At 37.5% G+C, this 17674-nt stretch overlaps 1 protein-coding gene across 1 annotated transcript in view; it reads right to left on the reverse strand.

The window, feature by feature from the left end:
• Positions 1-4503: 4503 nt before the first annotated feature.
• Positions 4504-17674, reverse strand: part of EDNRA (endothelin receptor type A) — a gene marked incomplete at its 5' end in the record, with an annotated part of 15369 nt that continues 2198 nt past the window's right edge. Inside the window, 5 exons of the mRNA XM_010175530.1 lie at positions 4504-4644; positions 6383-6491; positions 6895-7028; positions 9154-9306; positions 13173-13371. Of these exons, the coding sequence (XP_010173832.1) occupies positions 4504-4644; positions 6383-6491; positions 6895-7028; positions 9154-9306; positions 13173-13371 (736 nt within the window). The remainder of the gene's footprint in view (positions 4645-6382; positions 6492-6894; positions 7029-9153; positions 9307-13172; positions 13372-17674) is intronic.

Here is a 17674-nt window from a genome sequence, read left to right on the forward strand (position 1 = left end):
AATTTCAGCAATTTTCTGCGTAGAGCACGAGTAGGATCTTGTTCTTTCACCCATCTTGCAGTTTCTGTGAAGCTCTAACTTCATAATGATGCCAACTCTGTTCTGTAAAATGTATTGAAATTGGGTAGGGGGTTCATAGTTCGGTTTGAAAGATGGAGGGACAGACAGGTAAACACCTGAAATTGACTGTATTAAAAGCAAAAATAAACATATTCAGACGTGAGGGTTGCATAAGCCTCTGTTCAAGGAATCGAGCTAACAGTTCTATCGGGTGACATTTATCTTTGGGTGAACTTTTTCCCAAAGCACAGGAACTGGCTAGGTCAGATCTGAAGCACAGTTTCATATGTAAATAAATAAATACAAACATAAATGTATGTGAAAACCTACATATGCTGTATCTTTGAAGCAAATAAGTATAAAATACACCAAAGAGGAAATGTTTAGTGAGGTAATTTGAAATAAATGCTTATTGGAAACAAGGGGAATAACTGGATCCTAAAATTAAAGAAAAGTCTGCAAACTGTTTGAAGTTGGGATGTGAGACTGTATATAAAAGAAAACAATCAATTAAATTCTACACTGACTGGACTGAAAGTAGTTGGGAATTGTTAAGTCCACAAAAAAGATGATTGTGACAGTTAAATGGGTTTTTATTATGATGAATAAATATTACAAAAAGTGTAAGAAACAAATCTGAAACTTGTGGAATATAGATTCTGTCAACTGCAGAAAAATTCAAGGCATGGTTCAGCTGAGGGGAATGCTAACAGCAGACATAAAAACTTCTATAAAATAATAGGAGGATGGAAGGTTACTTGTGGAAAGTTGTTTTGATGTAAAAGAGAGAGCAGCTTCTGTGCATCTGCAGAGCAAAATCCCAACTAGACCTACACTGGTTTTGATGCACAAAGAGAAATGCCAGAGAACCTTTTTGCAGAACCTGGCAGAAAAATGAAAGGTTAAAATTAAATATGGTTGAATTTCAGAATTGTGGAAGACTTTTGTTGATTCTTTTGGAAAGGTAGCTTTTTCAGAATTGAGTGTAGATATAATACTAGGAGAAATGTTTACCATTATCAGTTCCTCCCTCACCGTAATTTCCACATTGTACACCCTTTGTCTTTACGATTGGTTTGTGAGCAGGAGCAGCAGCCACCAGTGAAAATATAAAAGAGCATGCGTGGCAAAATGGAGTCTGAGACTTCCAAGCCCTCACTCGTTGCTCTTATTTGGCTTCTGTCTGTCCTTCCACTGGCTGGAGGAGATGGAATGAGGATCACCAATTAGTTTTTGCAGGCTTTGATCCCTAAGTAAGCTTCCAAAAATAATTCTAAAGCATTCTAAAAGCCACCTCTCACATCTGTTAAATACTTTACCCTCTTTTTTCCTTTAATTAAAAAGTTTTGTATTTTATAATGCTGCTGATGCTGAGATATTAAAGGATGACATTAAACCCATTAGATATATGGAAGTTAACATATAGTAAAATATAAATTAAATGGACTAGGTATATGGTTGTTAGAAATATCCATTGTATAGTCCCATCCTTACTGGGACTATAGATAGAAAAGCTGGTAGTTAAAGATTTATGATTTAAACAATGTACCTTTGATAAGTAGGATGTAGCCATCAAAAAGCAGAAGTGGAGCTGATAAATTGCTAACTCAGTTAGTCAGCCCTGAAGAACTGCTTCAACTTGCCAGAAGACTGTGACCTTAAAAGAAAATCAATTCCCACAGGGGGAGAGTGAGACCACTGACTCACAGACCCTCTACCCAGATCATACCACCAACTCAAAAGAAATAGGCAGAGTAACAAGGCTGAGCATGCATACTAATTTACATGCTAGGCAAAGAAACTTTGACCTATCATTTAATAAAATACCACTGTATATGTATTAGGAGGCTGAACACATTCATGTTTTGTGTATAAATAACTGTGGATATGAAGACTTGGTGTGCTGTCTTGGGACAGGCACCCACACATGCGCATGTAGGCAATAAAAGGAAATACCTCCACTCGTGTGTGGATTGTCTCTTTGCACACTTGGTGATGGACCCAGTTTTGGGGACAACACTGCCACTAAGGTCAGTCAGCTCTTTGGATAGTAGGAACGTGTTTTCTCCATCTAGGCTGAACTGGCTTGAAGTATGCTTTGTGTGTGCACGTGCATGTATCTTTGCCACATAATAGTGCCAGCTATTGGTTTGAAAGCAGTAGATGTTTGAAGTGTTAATGCTGGAAGGAAAACTGTTAAGATTTGCATGACTTGTGGTTGGTACCATTGATGGTAAAGCCTAAAAATCATCTGTTTCAGGCTCTGAAACTTTTGCAGGTAGTTAGTTTTTTTGTAGAAGTTGAGTCCTAAAGTTTCTGTCCTGGATTGTCTCTACTGCTCCCTGTCATATGTAGACAGGTAGAAAAGATTATCTCTGAACAGTCAGATTATTGGTTTGCTGGTATAATATGAATTTTTTGTTTCATCTATCCATCAGATAAATAACGGAAGAGGGAAATGCACACAAAGCTTTTTCCTGCCTTGAAATAAAGAAGGGGCAATTTACAACTCAAATCCATTCCTCACGTGTGTTTTCTGTTCACCTTTATCATCTGCTCAATACATTCTGTCAACAGAGCGGGGGAGGTGTCAGGATGTAAAGAGACTCAGTAATTCAACCTTCTCAAAGGAAAGCATTGTTACTCATTTACTATGATTTTTGATACAGTTTGAGGCTGAAATGCCTTAAATAAAATTCAGCCAAGTCTCATTCAATACCATGCTCTAAGGTACTACAACAGAGCACTGTCAGAAGACTGTATTTAGGTTTATAACATATGAACATAAATTTGTATGTATTTATACATGCATATATGTCACAGAGACAAAAGCACACAAAAATACATATACTAATTTAAAGAACTTTGTTTTAATATACTTTAGAAGATTTATGTGAATGTAAACATTTGGGAAACTTGTGCAGCAGAAGTCACTGTAGGCACCGGCATTTTGACCTCGTAAATAAAAATATGCAGGGTTATATCTTTCACTTGAAATGCAACGGATGTTTAAAAATTTGTGGATTTTTAATTACTGCTTCTCAGCCTGGCACAACAGATGCTATAAATTTCCTAGCAGATTTGTGCATGAGGCATATTATATTATACACCACACTATTTAATTCCACTATTTAATGAAAGGCTACCTATTAAAAATTTTTATAGCCAAACAAGGAATCTCTTGCCATGTAACGATAATGGATGGAAATAATAAGTAAATCACCAGTTTACATGTATGCAAGCAATATTTTCTATATATTATTCATAGCATTTGTATGGTTAACAATTCTAGTAAACTATCAAACTCCATTAAAATCTTTGAACATTGTGAGAGTAAGACAAAAAACTCTGTAAGCATAAGGCACAAAATATCCTTGTGCATGTCCGACTGTTACAGACTTCCACAGTTCTGCATTCACTGTGACTACAACCTCATGTTCACAATGTGTAAGTAGTGTTGTGAATGATTGCTAGGACAATAACCATATTCTCAGAACTCTTTGGACAGCTTTAGTAATGTTTCACTGTGTTCCACTGACCCTCAATTCGACTTAGATTTAAGGCAGCTATAATCTAAATAGATTAATAGGTTCATGTAAGTTTAAGAATTAACATGGCAGGTTAATTAAAAACACATTGTAAGGTGCCCATCTGTAGGCATCTTTAATTCTTTTTGCTGATATAGATTATGTTTATTACATTTATTTTGTACAGAGCATTAGAATAAATAACACAGTATAGTACTGTATTATTAATACCTCTTTTTTTGGTATTAATCTGTGCTTAAGTGCCAAATGTTGATGCTACTTTAAATGGTCTGTTCCTATTTTTGAGTACTGAAGTGCTACAAATGTGAACTGCCCAGCTAATGTCCTGACCCACTGTAACATAAGTAAATAAAATACTGGTGTGGACCAAAACATTTTCCAACATAAACCTGAAAACCAACATCAACAACATGCAAAACATACTGGTACATGGAGTGTATCCACCACACAAATAAAAGTTGAAAGGCAAATGGGCAGAGAGAAAGTATAGTCACAGACAGATTCCATTTTGATTTCTTCTGAAAAATTCCAGAGTGATTAATTCTAAGTGACAATCAGGTAAAAAGATTGTATTGTATCAGTCACAGACACTGGACAGTTCCTGCTTGGTTCAGAAAAGCAAACCACCTGTGTAGTTCAAGTCAGTTTTTTGGTGTCGTAATCACATCAATATCATTTTCAGAGAGAAAATTACCATTCAATGGCTCTCAGTTCACAGAACATCACAGTTATAGTCAGTCAGTCTACTCAGTCACTTCTAGAATTAGGTACGAGGGTGCAGGGTGCATATGTCTGAATCGAGTATGGCACAGTCACTGGGCTTCCTGTTGAAATAGCTTTGTTGTGACTTTTTTTTTCCTGTTTGATTCTGAAGTGGTACCAGAGTCTTTAATTTTCAGTTTATGCTGTCTTTATGGCTGCTTCGATCTGTATTGTGATTGTTTAGTTCTTGATTTTTCCACTGAATGCTTGTTCCATTCATGGGCATCGAAGTCACTAGACTCTTAGACTGGGAGCAGCAACAGCAAAGACATGACTGGAAATAAAAAATAATAACAATAAAAAGGTTAACAGAACTCTATCAAATCTATGCAGATTGCTAGCCATATTTTCATTTAGAAATTAACAGACAATTCTAGCTGAAGGGAGTGATAGCTGCACTCAATCAAATTTTTTATCCTAGGATGCAAATAATTCTTGTGATTAAATATCACAAACGCAGCAAATTAGTTTTTCCTCTTTATCACTGCACTTTGAACTTAGGGATCAGCATACTGCTCAGCATGCAAAAGAAAAGAAGAAAATTCCCCAGCCTGTGACTTAGGTCTCTTCTTACATCTTAGAAGAAGACAAAATTGTTTACGAAAAGGGACAGTGAATTTATGGAGGTGTATAATTTTTCCCAGTTAAGAATGGGTCATTCAGGATCATACTCGCAGGTTCTTTACAGGCTGGCCTGTTCAGTTGTCTCTTTTGAAAGGCACAGAAAGGATTCTTCAGCTATCCTCCCTTCCCTTCACAAAAACTAGTGCCTAATTCTATGCAGATGGAATCTTTAGGATAGGGCCTCAGAGGAGCAATGGCAGTAACAGCAGTAGATCCATGACTTCTGTGAATTCAATGAGAATGGAGTGTTGCAGACAAGGAAAGCCAAACTTAAGATATATGTACTCTCTGTCTAGGGGTGGGTATGTAAAATAGCAACAGAGGTAGGGTTAGAAACTCAAATACAAAATGGAAAGATTGACTGAATTAAAAACCCTGATACTAGAAGGGAAAAGGTAAGCTATAATGTGAAGCTGGGAAGGATTAAATAATAGCTGAAAATTCTTTCATTAGAGTTATTGGATGATAATTTTATTTGGAAGGACAAATGGGAAGAATGAACTACTGATACGAAGAGCAGCCTGATCATACACACTGTTACCTCTCCCTTCACCTGAGGACAACTTCAGGCATATTATCCACTCCATAGTTCCCAGATAAAGTAGGGAACCATAAAAAGCAAAGTTGACTTCTTATTTATCATGTGAAATACTCCCTTAAAAAAATACTCCCTTAAAATAGTTTGTAAGTCTAAGCAGGCTACAGACAAACAAGTATTCTCTATTCTAATAATTTATTACATTTTTTTTTTTAGTAGTTTGAGTTGCCTATTCCCAGACTGAAAGTTTAGTGGTACAAACCTGTCATCTTTTGTTTTTCTTTGCATATAAAGCTATTTAGTCTTCCATTTCATTACTTTCTTTACCACTGTATGCTCTCATTTTCTTTCTTCCTGTATTGCCTTTATTAGGTGAATGGGGATTTGCACAGGCACAGTGTCACAAGGAAATTATTTTAGCCTTAAAATACATTTTCATGTGTAGGAACTGGAAAAATGTAGGTAAAAGCCATAATGTGTATTTAATTGCCAAAGTCAACTCAGGTGCCTGCTTTCGTATTCAAGCCTGTTTAACTGCAGGCAGCTTGGTGTCCTATGTATATGTTCTTCATCTAGAGTGGGCAACAAGTTATCAACCAAATTCTAATTCATGTACATGTCACATGCAGAGAAATAGTACTTAATAACAGCAAGTCTGTCTCAGTTTACATGTTTACATATGAGAACTATGCCAAACTTCTTTACTGCCTTAGCATTTCAGATAAAGTGGACAGTTCCACTTTCAGTTTGGTATGTGTGCTATGTGAGCTGCTAGCTGGCAAATTAGACAATTTATAATCTTTTGTTCCTATTTTATTATAAGCGTAAAATCTTATCAAGAAGATCTTACCTGGAAACAGTTTTTAAATTTCTTGCTCACAAAATACAGAGCTATTGGGTTTATACAAGAGTTCATGGTTGCCAGGTTGATGCTGATATAATCCAAAGGCAGCAAGAAACTAGACAACAAAAGAGAAAGCAAAACATTTAAACACTTAATATACTGTGGAAGTATCCGTGGTCTTTGTGGTTACAATCTCTTCTGCCACACAAACTAATTCTCTCTTCCCTAACACCCTCAATCTAATTTTGTACCATGCCAGGTCTAGAATAACCTATCTCATAGAAGTTCACAAAAGCCAGAGGTGATTGCATTGGTGACAGACAACATTTATTGAAATTATGTTACCCCATTAAAACTGAAATTCCTGAAACATGGATGCAGCTGAAAAGTAATAAAACAAAAGTGTTTGCTTTTCCAACACCCCAGTTGCATGCACAATGACATTTCTCACATAAACTCCAGGTGTGTGGCATTGTATTTTTTCAGTATAAACAACTGATTGACATAAAACGAAGTACCTGAGCAGTTCGCATCTGCCGGGATCTCTTTCATTGTATACCATTTTCTTCAAAATTCGGCTCAAATGGAGGGGGAACCAGCAAAGAGCAAAAATCACTACTAAACAGAAAACTGTCTTTGCAACTTCTCGACGCTAGAAAAAGAAGTAAAGATAACTATGACAGAGTGCCAAATTCATATCGGTAGGTGATTGTAGTGTAGTGATGTTGGCAGCAAAGTAAGTCATCCAGATAAAGCATGCAAGGATTCTCAAAGCGCAGCTTCCTCACTACCTGATGTCCCTGAACTTTTTTCTGGGGCTTGTAATCTTCTTGATTCTGGCCATCCTCAACAGAAGCTACTCATCACTGAGACTGGAGCAGCTGGAGCACACAGGCCATTTCCAGGGCTTTGTAGATGTTAGCTGAGGAAAATCCACTGCTGGGATTTCCTGAATCTGATTACTTTCCCAGCCCCTCTTTTTCGTCTACACTGGACTAGTTTTCTGGTAATCCCTCAAATAAGCCTCTTTCTTCAGAAACAGGCATAATCTGCGAGAAAACTTTTTAATGTGTGAGGGAAACTGGGATCACACCTGCTTGATAAACCACTTGGCCTTAATCCTTGATGTGGGGCAATGTGTAAACCCAAGGCACCTAAATCAATTGGCAATAAAGGTTGCATTCAACCATGCACCTAGTTAGGATGTGTATTATTTTATATGTAGTATGCATCATGTTACATAAAGGGATACTGCACAGTATATTAATTTTTATATGTCATCCTTGCTATGTCATCTCGACATTGTTAAGTAAATAGTTTCTCTACAAACAGCATTTTAGAAATGTCTACATTACAACTTAATCTCATAATATTTAGTCAGGAAATAATTTCTAGTTAATGGATATGGCTCTAGAGATTTCCAAATGTTGCAGTGGAATTTTGACAATGCATACCAGTGGGGCTTGGTAGCATGGATTTGATAAAGAGAAACATATGGAGGGGTAAGGATACCACTTCTGAAAATGCCACTGTAATGTAACAATAACAAGCTCTGCAAAGCTTTGTTATTAAAAAAGTTGAAGTCAAATGTGTGATCACAGTAAGTCGTGTTAGGTTTTGAATATGACTATTATTGTTTCTTCTTTCTTACAATAGCAGTTTTTATCAAAATATGAAAAGGGTCTTGACTAGACATTAACGTGGACAAGGCTGTAGGGAAGAAAGGAAGAAAGAAGGGCAAAAGGTGATAGTTAAAAAGACAGCTGTGGCATAAAGTCATCCTCTACTAACCAGTCTGAGTTGCTTGCTGAGCACTGCACATCAGGATGGGAAGGCTGAGGGGTGAATTCCCCCACCCTGTACACAACATTCTAGTTGTAATGGGTGGAGCAGCTTGTGTGTGGCCCTAGGACAGACTGTGTTGCAGGCCCTGGGGCCTGGTGAGGGGAAAAAGTGGAGGATCTGCGCAAGGGATTTTCTGGTCTGCTTTGATCTGGAATGAACCGGCAGAGGAGGAACCTCTGAAAGAACTACTCCAACGCAGAGATCACTGCTTTAGGGATTCACATCTGTGAATGCGGAATTTGAAAGACAGAGTGGAATTTGAGGGGCTGATGTTAACACAGCAGAGAAACTACAGATTGTTTTTAAAATTTCAGTTAGGAATTAAACATCAGACTATTGCAAAAACAGCAAAGTGAGATCTGACGCTTCCGTGAGTGGCTTTACTCTATGATCATTTATTTGTACTATTCTCCTGTTGCTCTTTTCAAAGCAGCTACAGTAGTGGTGCTGCAACAGTGCAATAACCCTGAAAAAAACATCCACTCTATTCTAAACCACGTTATTCTACAACTGCTTTTCATATGAAACTAAAGTTGCATATCAAAGTGTGCCAAAAGTAGGGAGGACCCATGGAGTCATATCTTTACAAATATGAAGAAACATTTTTTTTGGCAAATCTTTGTAGTTAAATTTCAAAGCATCTAGCCAATAGTGAGTGGTTTGAGGTTAAAAAGCAAGAGAGCAGAACTGTCATACATACTTAAGAAAAGATGGAAACTGGCTAGTTTCCTGAGCGTGCTGTCTTCAATACCTCCCTATGCTATGATTGAGTCTTGTGTTCCAGGCTTAAATTAATACCTTAACATCATAAATATCCTACATCCTCACTTTCTATTTCTGTAATTTAGTATATTCAAGTACCCTTTGAAACATTTATAAGTTGTCCCAAAGAAAGAACAGTATTTTCAAACATTGTTTTTCCTAATATTTACCTGCTTAAGGTGTTCACTCAGAGCGATTCTCAAGTTGCTGTTTCTTCTGTTTAACATTTCACAAGTCATTAGCGTATAAAAGATGGCAGTGCACGCCAGTGGCATGCAGAAATAGAAACCAAACAGCCACCAATCCTTTGCATCTTTGTAAAACTGTAGATAAGGTAAAGAAAATAAAAGAAAAGATATTTTCTTATGATTCTATGGAAAGTACCACAGAAAGGTCTTGGAAAGTGTGACAACTGGTGTGCTAGTAAACAGCACAAATTATGTAAATTTTCTTATTGTTGATCTGGTTTGGACCAACACCAAAAAGGGAATTGTGGCAGTGTAAACATTTATTTTACCTTATGGAAAGCCTGCGTGTACCTTTGTTGCTGTCTGTCTTGGTTTGGAATTAATTTTTTTTGGTTGTGTTTTCTGAACATTTACACTCATTCATGAAAACTAGACTCCAGTTTCATGAAAAAGACATGGCAAAATGTAGGCAGTGTCAGTTTGAGGTAACAAGTCTTTCTAAAAGCCTGTCTCAGGAAATGCCATTTACCTCTATGGCTTCTGTCCTGATTCCAAAAAAGGAAAATTCAAAATGTCTTGTAAGTTTAATCACCTTTTGTTATCAGTGAAAAGATTGGCAGTTGGTTTGCTTATGTACTGGGCAGATAGGAACCACTTCATAAGTGTTTGTATGGTATATGCAAAGCCTAGGATGGGTGGCTTCTGATGGTACAGTCACTTTTAACCCTTTGCCTGCAATTCATACCATTTGCCTTTGTGACAGGACACTGAGGGACCTGATGGAGTAGCAGTACTTTGCAGTGTGATTTTAGCTGTTAGCTGTGATTTAAGCTGTGGTTTAAGTTTATTCGGGGAAATACTACATTTGACAAAACATTCAAAATTACTCTTTTCTGTAGATGATTATATTTTCAGACTTGAGAAAATATTCTATCTTGGTTTTTAACTTTTATGTTCACCCAGAAGTGTGCACTGAAATATGACATTTTAAATACTTCCTGTTTCTATGTTATTAGTCACTGAGATAGATGTGTGTAAGAGGGAACCTTCTTTCTCCTAGTCTTTCCCCTAGCTTATTTATTCCTAGCAGATGTGCTCTCATAACATCACAGTTCCCACACCAAATGTCAAAATGCTAGTAACTGATGATTATATGAGTCCTGCTTGAGAAAGTCAAACTTTCGACATCTTGTTTACATTTAAAACTGATGGGTAATAAACTTTGAAAGATGAAAAAAATGAATGCAATTAATAGATTAGCATTTAATAATGTTCATTTTTAAGTCTGCTTTAGTTACACTAGAAAGTTGATTTACTAAGAAAAAGGGAATGTTTTTGATTTTTCTCCCCCAAACCCAACACAGTTAGCCGTGAGCTAACTTACAGAGCTTGCTAATTTAGAGTATGCTGCTGGTAATCTAGGCCACAACCCCACCTCACAGGACATTCTGGGTAGTGTTGATCAGCTTGTTTCCTCCTCCTTATTAGCCTCCTCCCTGCGTGAGGAGGGGCTACAGTCTGCTGCATAGCTGCACTCTCCTTGAGGGCAGAATTTCCCCACTGGGAACAGAGCTTCAGCCAGCAGAAAACAAAATGCGTCATATTTGAAGAGTTTGTACTGAGGGGAAATCTAATTATCACTCCTTCTGCAGAGAAAAGGATTACAAATACATGGAGACAATTAACTTTTTCCGTGGCAAATTCCTCCAAGTTAGACTAGAATCATATTGGTTGGGCAGCACAGCAAAATGCATGGTGTGAATCCATGCTATGTTACACGGAAAACTTTCTGTCATATCAGTCTTCCAGTTTTCGTGAGCGTTGCCTGTCAGTCAAGAAACACACACTTGGAGTTCTGTGTCACAACCCTGACCAACACTTCAATTCTGTACGGGGACCTGGCTTTGTGAAGTTATAAAACCTACAGGAAAGTGTCTGTAAGTGATTAATTTTGGAATCCGAGTTTCACAAAGCTGACATCAAAGCACAAAGTTGGGTTGATTTAAGAGAAGTAGACATTCTTTTGTTTGTCTTGAAAGCCCACATGGAACTGGTTTGCTACAGGAAATGTGCATTTTTAACAAGTTTCCTAGTGCACTCAGTCTCTTGGGAATCATGGTCTAGCATGAATCTTTTAAGTCTTTCAAGGATAGCTTTAAACATGAATAAAGCTCCTATTAAAAACAGAAGTTAATAATAAATCCTTCCCAACATTTAGCATTTGTTTATTGTAGTGGTTTTGGTAGTAGATACTGTAGTTCAGGTTGTAACAGTATTTCCATTTTAATCTCATGTTTGTACTTGATTGCGACTCATTGGAACACAACATGCTCCATTTTGACTGGCATGTCCAGCATTTTCTCTCAGTTTGGATGTAAATCCTTTTTTTCCTTGAAAATCAAACTGGCATGGGGAGATTTGGAGCTTTTGAATTATGCTGAGCAAGTAAAAGATACTAATTCCTGCTAATAAAACAAAACATGCTATTATATTTATTACATTAAGAACAGAACAATAATCATTAAAGTCAGCATGCTTATAGAAGACCTGAACTATAGTGTTTTTGAGAAGAGGGGAGAGATCTATTCTTTTTCTTAGGAGAGAGGAAATGAAGATTGTCCAGGCACATTTGTGGAGAAAAACAGCCATTACAAAAGGGAAATTTGCTGCAGTGTGCATTTCATAAATCATATTCTTGTAATTACAGTATCTGCAGTCATATAGTCAGTAGAGTTTAAAAACAAAGATACAGTAAGTCCTGGGCAATTCAATTCCATCTTCACCTGCATTAACTATTTCCATTAGGGAATTCCTTTTGTCTTCTCTTGCAATTGTCTCTTGCTCTTTCTGCCATCCCTGCAGACTGTGTAACCCTGTCAAAGTTGGGGATGTTCCTCTGAAGAACACTAATCTTCCACGCTTTTATTTTCTAAATTTCCTAGCTCCGTTTTGCCCTATCCTTCCCGATTGTAGCCCAAGCCACGTTCTGATCCAATAAAAGAAAAGACATATATTAAAAAAGATAAACTTGTACTCTATCATGACAAATTCTAGTTCAGAAAAAAATATGGAGTTTCTCTTAAGACATAAGACCTTGCACTGTGTGCTTTCTCGGAGACAAAACAGAATATTACTCTTTTTTTTTTTTTTTTTTTATTATGGGGTGAATGGTGTCTGGCCCTTCTTTGGATCCATGAAGAAAGAAGTAAAATACCAATTTCCCATTTTCTCAGCGTAAGGCCAGGCAGAAAATCACTTATCTCCCTATGCAGTAAAGATTTATTAATTCTGTAGTGACTGCTCACCTGACTTGCTTTGAACAAGCTAATGTGGGTATTGGCAACTGTTAAGCTGCAGTAGCACAGAGAATGAGGGCTATGAAATATGCCAAAGAAGCCTTGTGTGTCTCAGGCACTTCTCTTGCTCTTGAGTTGCTGTATCATCTAGATGACAGCTAACAGTGCCCAAGCTACCTAGATTGGAGGTATTTGTCAGCATTTCTTGTAAATGGAGGGATTATTCTTTGTTTGACTTTGTAAGTGCATATAGAATAGGAAAAGTTACATTAGATCATGGCCCCACCCTTTTCTTTAGCAGCCAAAAGAGCTGGCTACTGCATGCAAAATGACGACTAATCATGGTAAAACATGGGTTTTGACAGTTACAAGCTCCAAGGTGTTGTGTCCTAGAAACACAGTACCTTCCAAGGCTCTGGCTACCCTCATACATCTCTTGATTGTACTTTAAGCAGGCCCAAATTGCAAATTTCTGTATTAAGAATCCTCAATAGTGAAGAAATGAAAATGTTGTAAAGTCCCATTTAGTTTCTCTGGCTGAAAGTAGAGACGGGTCACTGTAAATAAAGGATCCTCTTTGCACCAATATGCATTAGAATACATTTTGCACTTTAATGGATGAATAAAGTGTATTATAATCCAGTATCTTAATTGTCTGACCTATATACCGTGTATTCAAAAAAGAGAAGAAAGGATTTTACTTACCAACATAAAATTATTTGTAGGATTGAGCATGCAGGTAACATAACCTTCATCCTTGTATCTGAAAGGTACCACAGCAAAACCAATTGCTTCTGGAATAGCCAGTATGAAGGACAGAAGCCAAATGGAGAAAATTTCAATAGCAGTGATCATAGGGATTCCAATTCCCTGAACACGGCTCCAGGACGCAACTGCTCTATACCTGAAAGAGACAGGCATTAGTTTCCAACCTCCAGTCTCTTCCTTAAATTCAAAGGTCTTGGTTCAATTCTATATATTAAGTAGAATCCTAAAGCTGACATCTTAGACTTATATTGCTTATTTTTCCTGCTTGTTCCAGGGGCTCTTCTCACTATCAAACGACCCAGGACACAGCAGAGCACATCAAGGGGGGGAGAGCAGAGAGATGGCTGCAACTGTTCTGCTTAGGCACAGGATTGCATGGAATTGTGCTATGTGAACTGCACTAGTGATTTCTAATTAACGTAGGTGAGGTTTGTGATGACAGACTTTATCTTTCACTAGATCAACTGACATAGCAGAAGAAAAAAAGCTTCCAGGCACACGCACCATTCTAGTAGATACAAACCAGCTATCTCCTTCAGCTACATCAGTTAGAACAGCAGTGCTATCTGAGGTTGTCAGCTTCCATGGAATTAAATACTGTGAAAATACTCTTTCTGATGAGAAACTGAAGTCCATGGCTAAGAATTCTGTACATGCCAAAACCAACATATTTTCCCACTACTTTATCCCTTAGATAGCAAGTGGACTTACTGAAACTTGCTTTCCTGTCTCTATGCATCTCATCACTGTAATCCTGGTAAAAGGTGAGAACTCTTAAAGAAGATTCAAATACAGCCTGTGCATGTCTCGCTTTTACTCTTCCTCTCTTTACATTCTCTGTCCCTCCAGTGCTAGAAGATTCTTGTTACCAGACTGCAGTCTCTCCCCTAGTCAGGGAACTGAGAGTGTCTTTCTCCTTTACGTGTCTGCCAGTTTCCAAGGAACTTGCAGAAATTTATTAGCTTCAAGCTCAACCTCTCTGTCAACTCTGGTCAAAAGGTTCAAAAATTATTTGGAGAAGACTAATAGGCATACAATGCAGAGTACAAACCAGTCCATAAATAAAATTTTCAGTAGCAGACTTAACTGCTGTCTAGCAACAACCGCAGTAAACAAGTTACTTAGCATTTCCAACAACTTAGTAAAGACAGTGCTATCTAAAAATTCTGGAAAGAACAAATATTATTTTTGATCTTGTAATAATCAGAAATTCATGCTGGAGAGCTTTCTGTCATTGGTGATGTAGCAGTTTCTAAACTACTTGGTTTACTTCCCTAAAATAATAACACCTTCCCATTTGGAATTACAGATCGTCTCATATATCATTGTACCAGATATCAAATTTTGGCTTTAATGAGTAAATGGAATATTTGTAGAAACATAACCTTTTATACAAATACTGAAATATTTGTAAACTGCGGAAATTTAAGAATCAATTTGAAGCTTACTTTGTACTGACTGGCAATTTTACAATTGGTCCCATCAGCTGAACAAGGTACATGATGCTATCTCATCCTTGAGTGAGTTATGTTCTTAGCAAACAGGGGCCTGTACATAATTTTCAGGTAAAAAATGTAAAGTTTGTGTTGTGTCAGCTGTGTAACTATGTAAGTGGCAACAAATGAGTTGTAAATTGTGAGTCAAATTCTTTCCTTTCTTGTACTTTTGAACCTGTTCTATTTGAGTTACATCTGTTTTGCACTTGAGAAGATCAGTATGCTCAGCAGTAAGGATTTGGGTCCTGTATGTATTTTATTAGCAGTTTTTCTTCAGTTAACAATTCAAATAACTATCAGATAAGGAATCATTGGCTGGAGAATTTTATGAATGGTTTCAGCTAAAGCATAAGAAGTGCTGCAGTTAGATTAGAATTTGCTGAATGCATAATAACCTGCAATTACTTAGTCTCTTGCTGTAAGAGTGATTTGAAAAATAGTGGTAGTATAATTCTTCAAGTGGGTGTTCTGTGAGTTATGTAATATATGGGATCTTTGTCTAGCCACAAACCTCCCATAAAAAGGAGTGGGAAGATACTGCAGGGTTTATTTCCCTCATGCTTAGAAAATAGAGAATGTCTGCCAGGGAACTGACATAAAATACATGTATCATGCATTACATTTAATTCCCCAATCTAAAATCCATGTGTGTGTGTGTGTGTGTGTGTGTGTGTTTTGTCTTACTTTTCTTTTTTTTCTGTTTGTTTCTCTTTTGTCTCCAACCTTGTCTAAAATATTTAGTTCTTTTCCAGGTCATTTCCCTTTGTCTGTTTAGTGTTGTGGCTCCTCTCTCCCCTTTTCGTTTTCTACTGCTCATGCATGTGCTGTCAACTTTAGTATATTGTGCCCTTCAGTATATTGTGCCTTATGAGGAAAGGCTGAGGGAGCTGGGTCTCTTTAGCTTGGAGAAGAGGAGACTGAGGGGAGACCTTATTAATGTTTATAAATATGTAAAGGGCGAATGTCAGGAGGATGGAGCCAGGCTCTTCTCAGTGATGCCCAATGATAGGACAAGGGGCAATGGGTGTAAGCTGGAACACAGGAGGTTCCGCTTAAATTTCAGAAGGAACTTCTTTACAGTGAGGGTGACAGAGCACTGGGACAGGCTGCCCAGGGAGATTGTGGAGTCTCCTTCTCTGGAGATGTTCAAGACCCGCCTGGACGCCTTCCTGCGTGATCTCATTTAGGTTCCTGCTCTGGCAGGGGGGTTGGACTAGGTGATCTTTTGAGGTCCCTTCCAATCCCCAACATTCTGTGATTCTGTGTGATTCACTCTCTCTGTGTTTTCTTCTCCTCCCTCTTCTCCCTATTCTTAGCTATTTATTCCAACTTGCTTTTCATGGACTCTGCAGTCTCTCCTGCTACTTATATTTAGTGATGCACAGTATTTAAGGGCAAGGGATGTATATATACATGCAATTTTTCACTCCTATCTAGTTACAACTTCCTTAAAGCATTTATTTCAGAAGGACATCCTGTCTTGATCCGAGAACATTAAGTGCAGGATGCCTTCACCTTTCCCTGGTGGTTTCTTCTTGTAGTTAATCACCCTCGTTAAAAATGTGTACCTTATTTTCATCTGGAATTTGTCTGGCTGAAACCTTGTTCTTTAGGTTCTTATTATATCTATTTGCTGAGCTAAAGGCCCCATGGATATCTTATACATCATCTGTATTTCAGTACTTGGATATTATATTTAAGTGGCTTCTCAGGTATAATTTTTGATAAGCAACAAATTGAGATCTGTAAAACCACTGAATCATTTCTGATGCTTTTCTACGGCCTCTGTGATTTCATCATTCTTTGTTAAAGAATAATTCCAGAACTCTAGTTAGCCTTCCAGTATTGGTCTCGTTAATGCAGCATTGTTGAGGGTTTTGCTGTGGCCTAGATTAGTTTTTGTAACAGTTTGGATTAATTTTACCATAGTGGTATCTAATCAGAATTGTAAAAGAATGTATTGTGGGCCTTATAAAATGAAATCAAGAAGTATATGAAAATTATCATGGGCTGTAGCTTGTCTGTGGACTATCAGTCCCCTATGGCTACTATCTTACAGAGTAGGTGCTTTTATTTCACTGTTCGTTTTGACTGCATTAGAAAATTAGATGTTCAAATGGCCCACTAGTATAACATATTTCTGTTCTGCAAGTATCAGCAGCCCTTCGTAAGAGGGAGAAGCAACACAGAAAAGATAAGAGACTTGATCTAGGATTTAAGAAGCAGTCACTGTCAAGATTAGTGTCAGAATAGTCCCTAAATGACACTACTGTTGCTGATATCGATCTATTCCTCTTTGTTGTGAGAGATCACAGCTGTTCTTCATTTTAATGATAGCCAGCAATGTGTTGATTGAAAACCTCTTAATACAATAAAGCTCATAGAGCTTTGGTTTAGTGGTAAAATCTTGACTTATCTAATATTCTTACTGGAAGTTGGGCCAGATTAAAGTACCTACCCTGAGATTACTGTTCTATACAATTTGGTATGCAGAGGAGTCAAGAAGAGGGTGTATACATATTAAAAGAGATCCATATCTTCACTCTTCTTCTTAAAACCATTTCTTCATCAAAATTATTATGCCCAAGACATAAGCAAGAGTAAAAGCTCAAAAGGGAAATATCCTCCCTCTTAGTCACAGTCAGGCACTGTTCAGAAAAAGAGTCAGACTATCGTCACCATCATGAGTGAGAGTTTAGAAATGCCTGAGAGGCATCTGAAGGAAACATGAGCTTCCTCTGAAGGGTGAGTGTCTGGTTTAGTGTCTCCTGTCAGCCTCTTAAAACCCTCTCCATGTGTAAGTGGACATTGTTCCCTTTGGACATGCACAGTTAAACCTTAATACACTGTCAGTGCAAGTCACTTTGTGTGAGGGGCAGTACTAATAAGTGGAGTAATTTCACAACAGGATGTAATTAGCACAGAGAACAGGTCCTTGTAGGG

This window comes from Antrostomus carolinensis, unplaced genomic scaffold, assembly GCF_000700745.2.
Source record: "Antrostomus carolinensis isolate BGI_N321 unplaced genomic scaffold, ASM70074v2 scaffold32929, whole genome shotgun sequence".
NCBI lineage: Eukaryota > Metazoa > Chordata > Aves > Caprimulgiformes > Caprimulgidae > Antrostomus > Antrostomus carolinensis.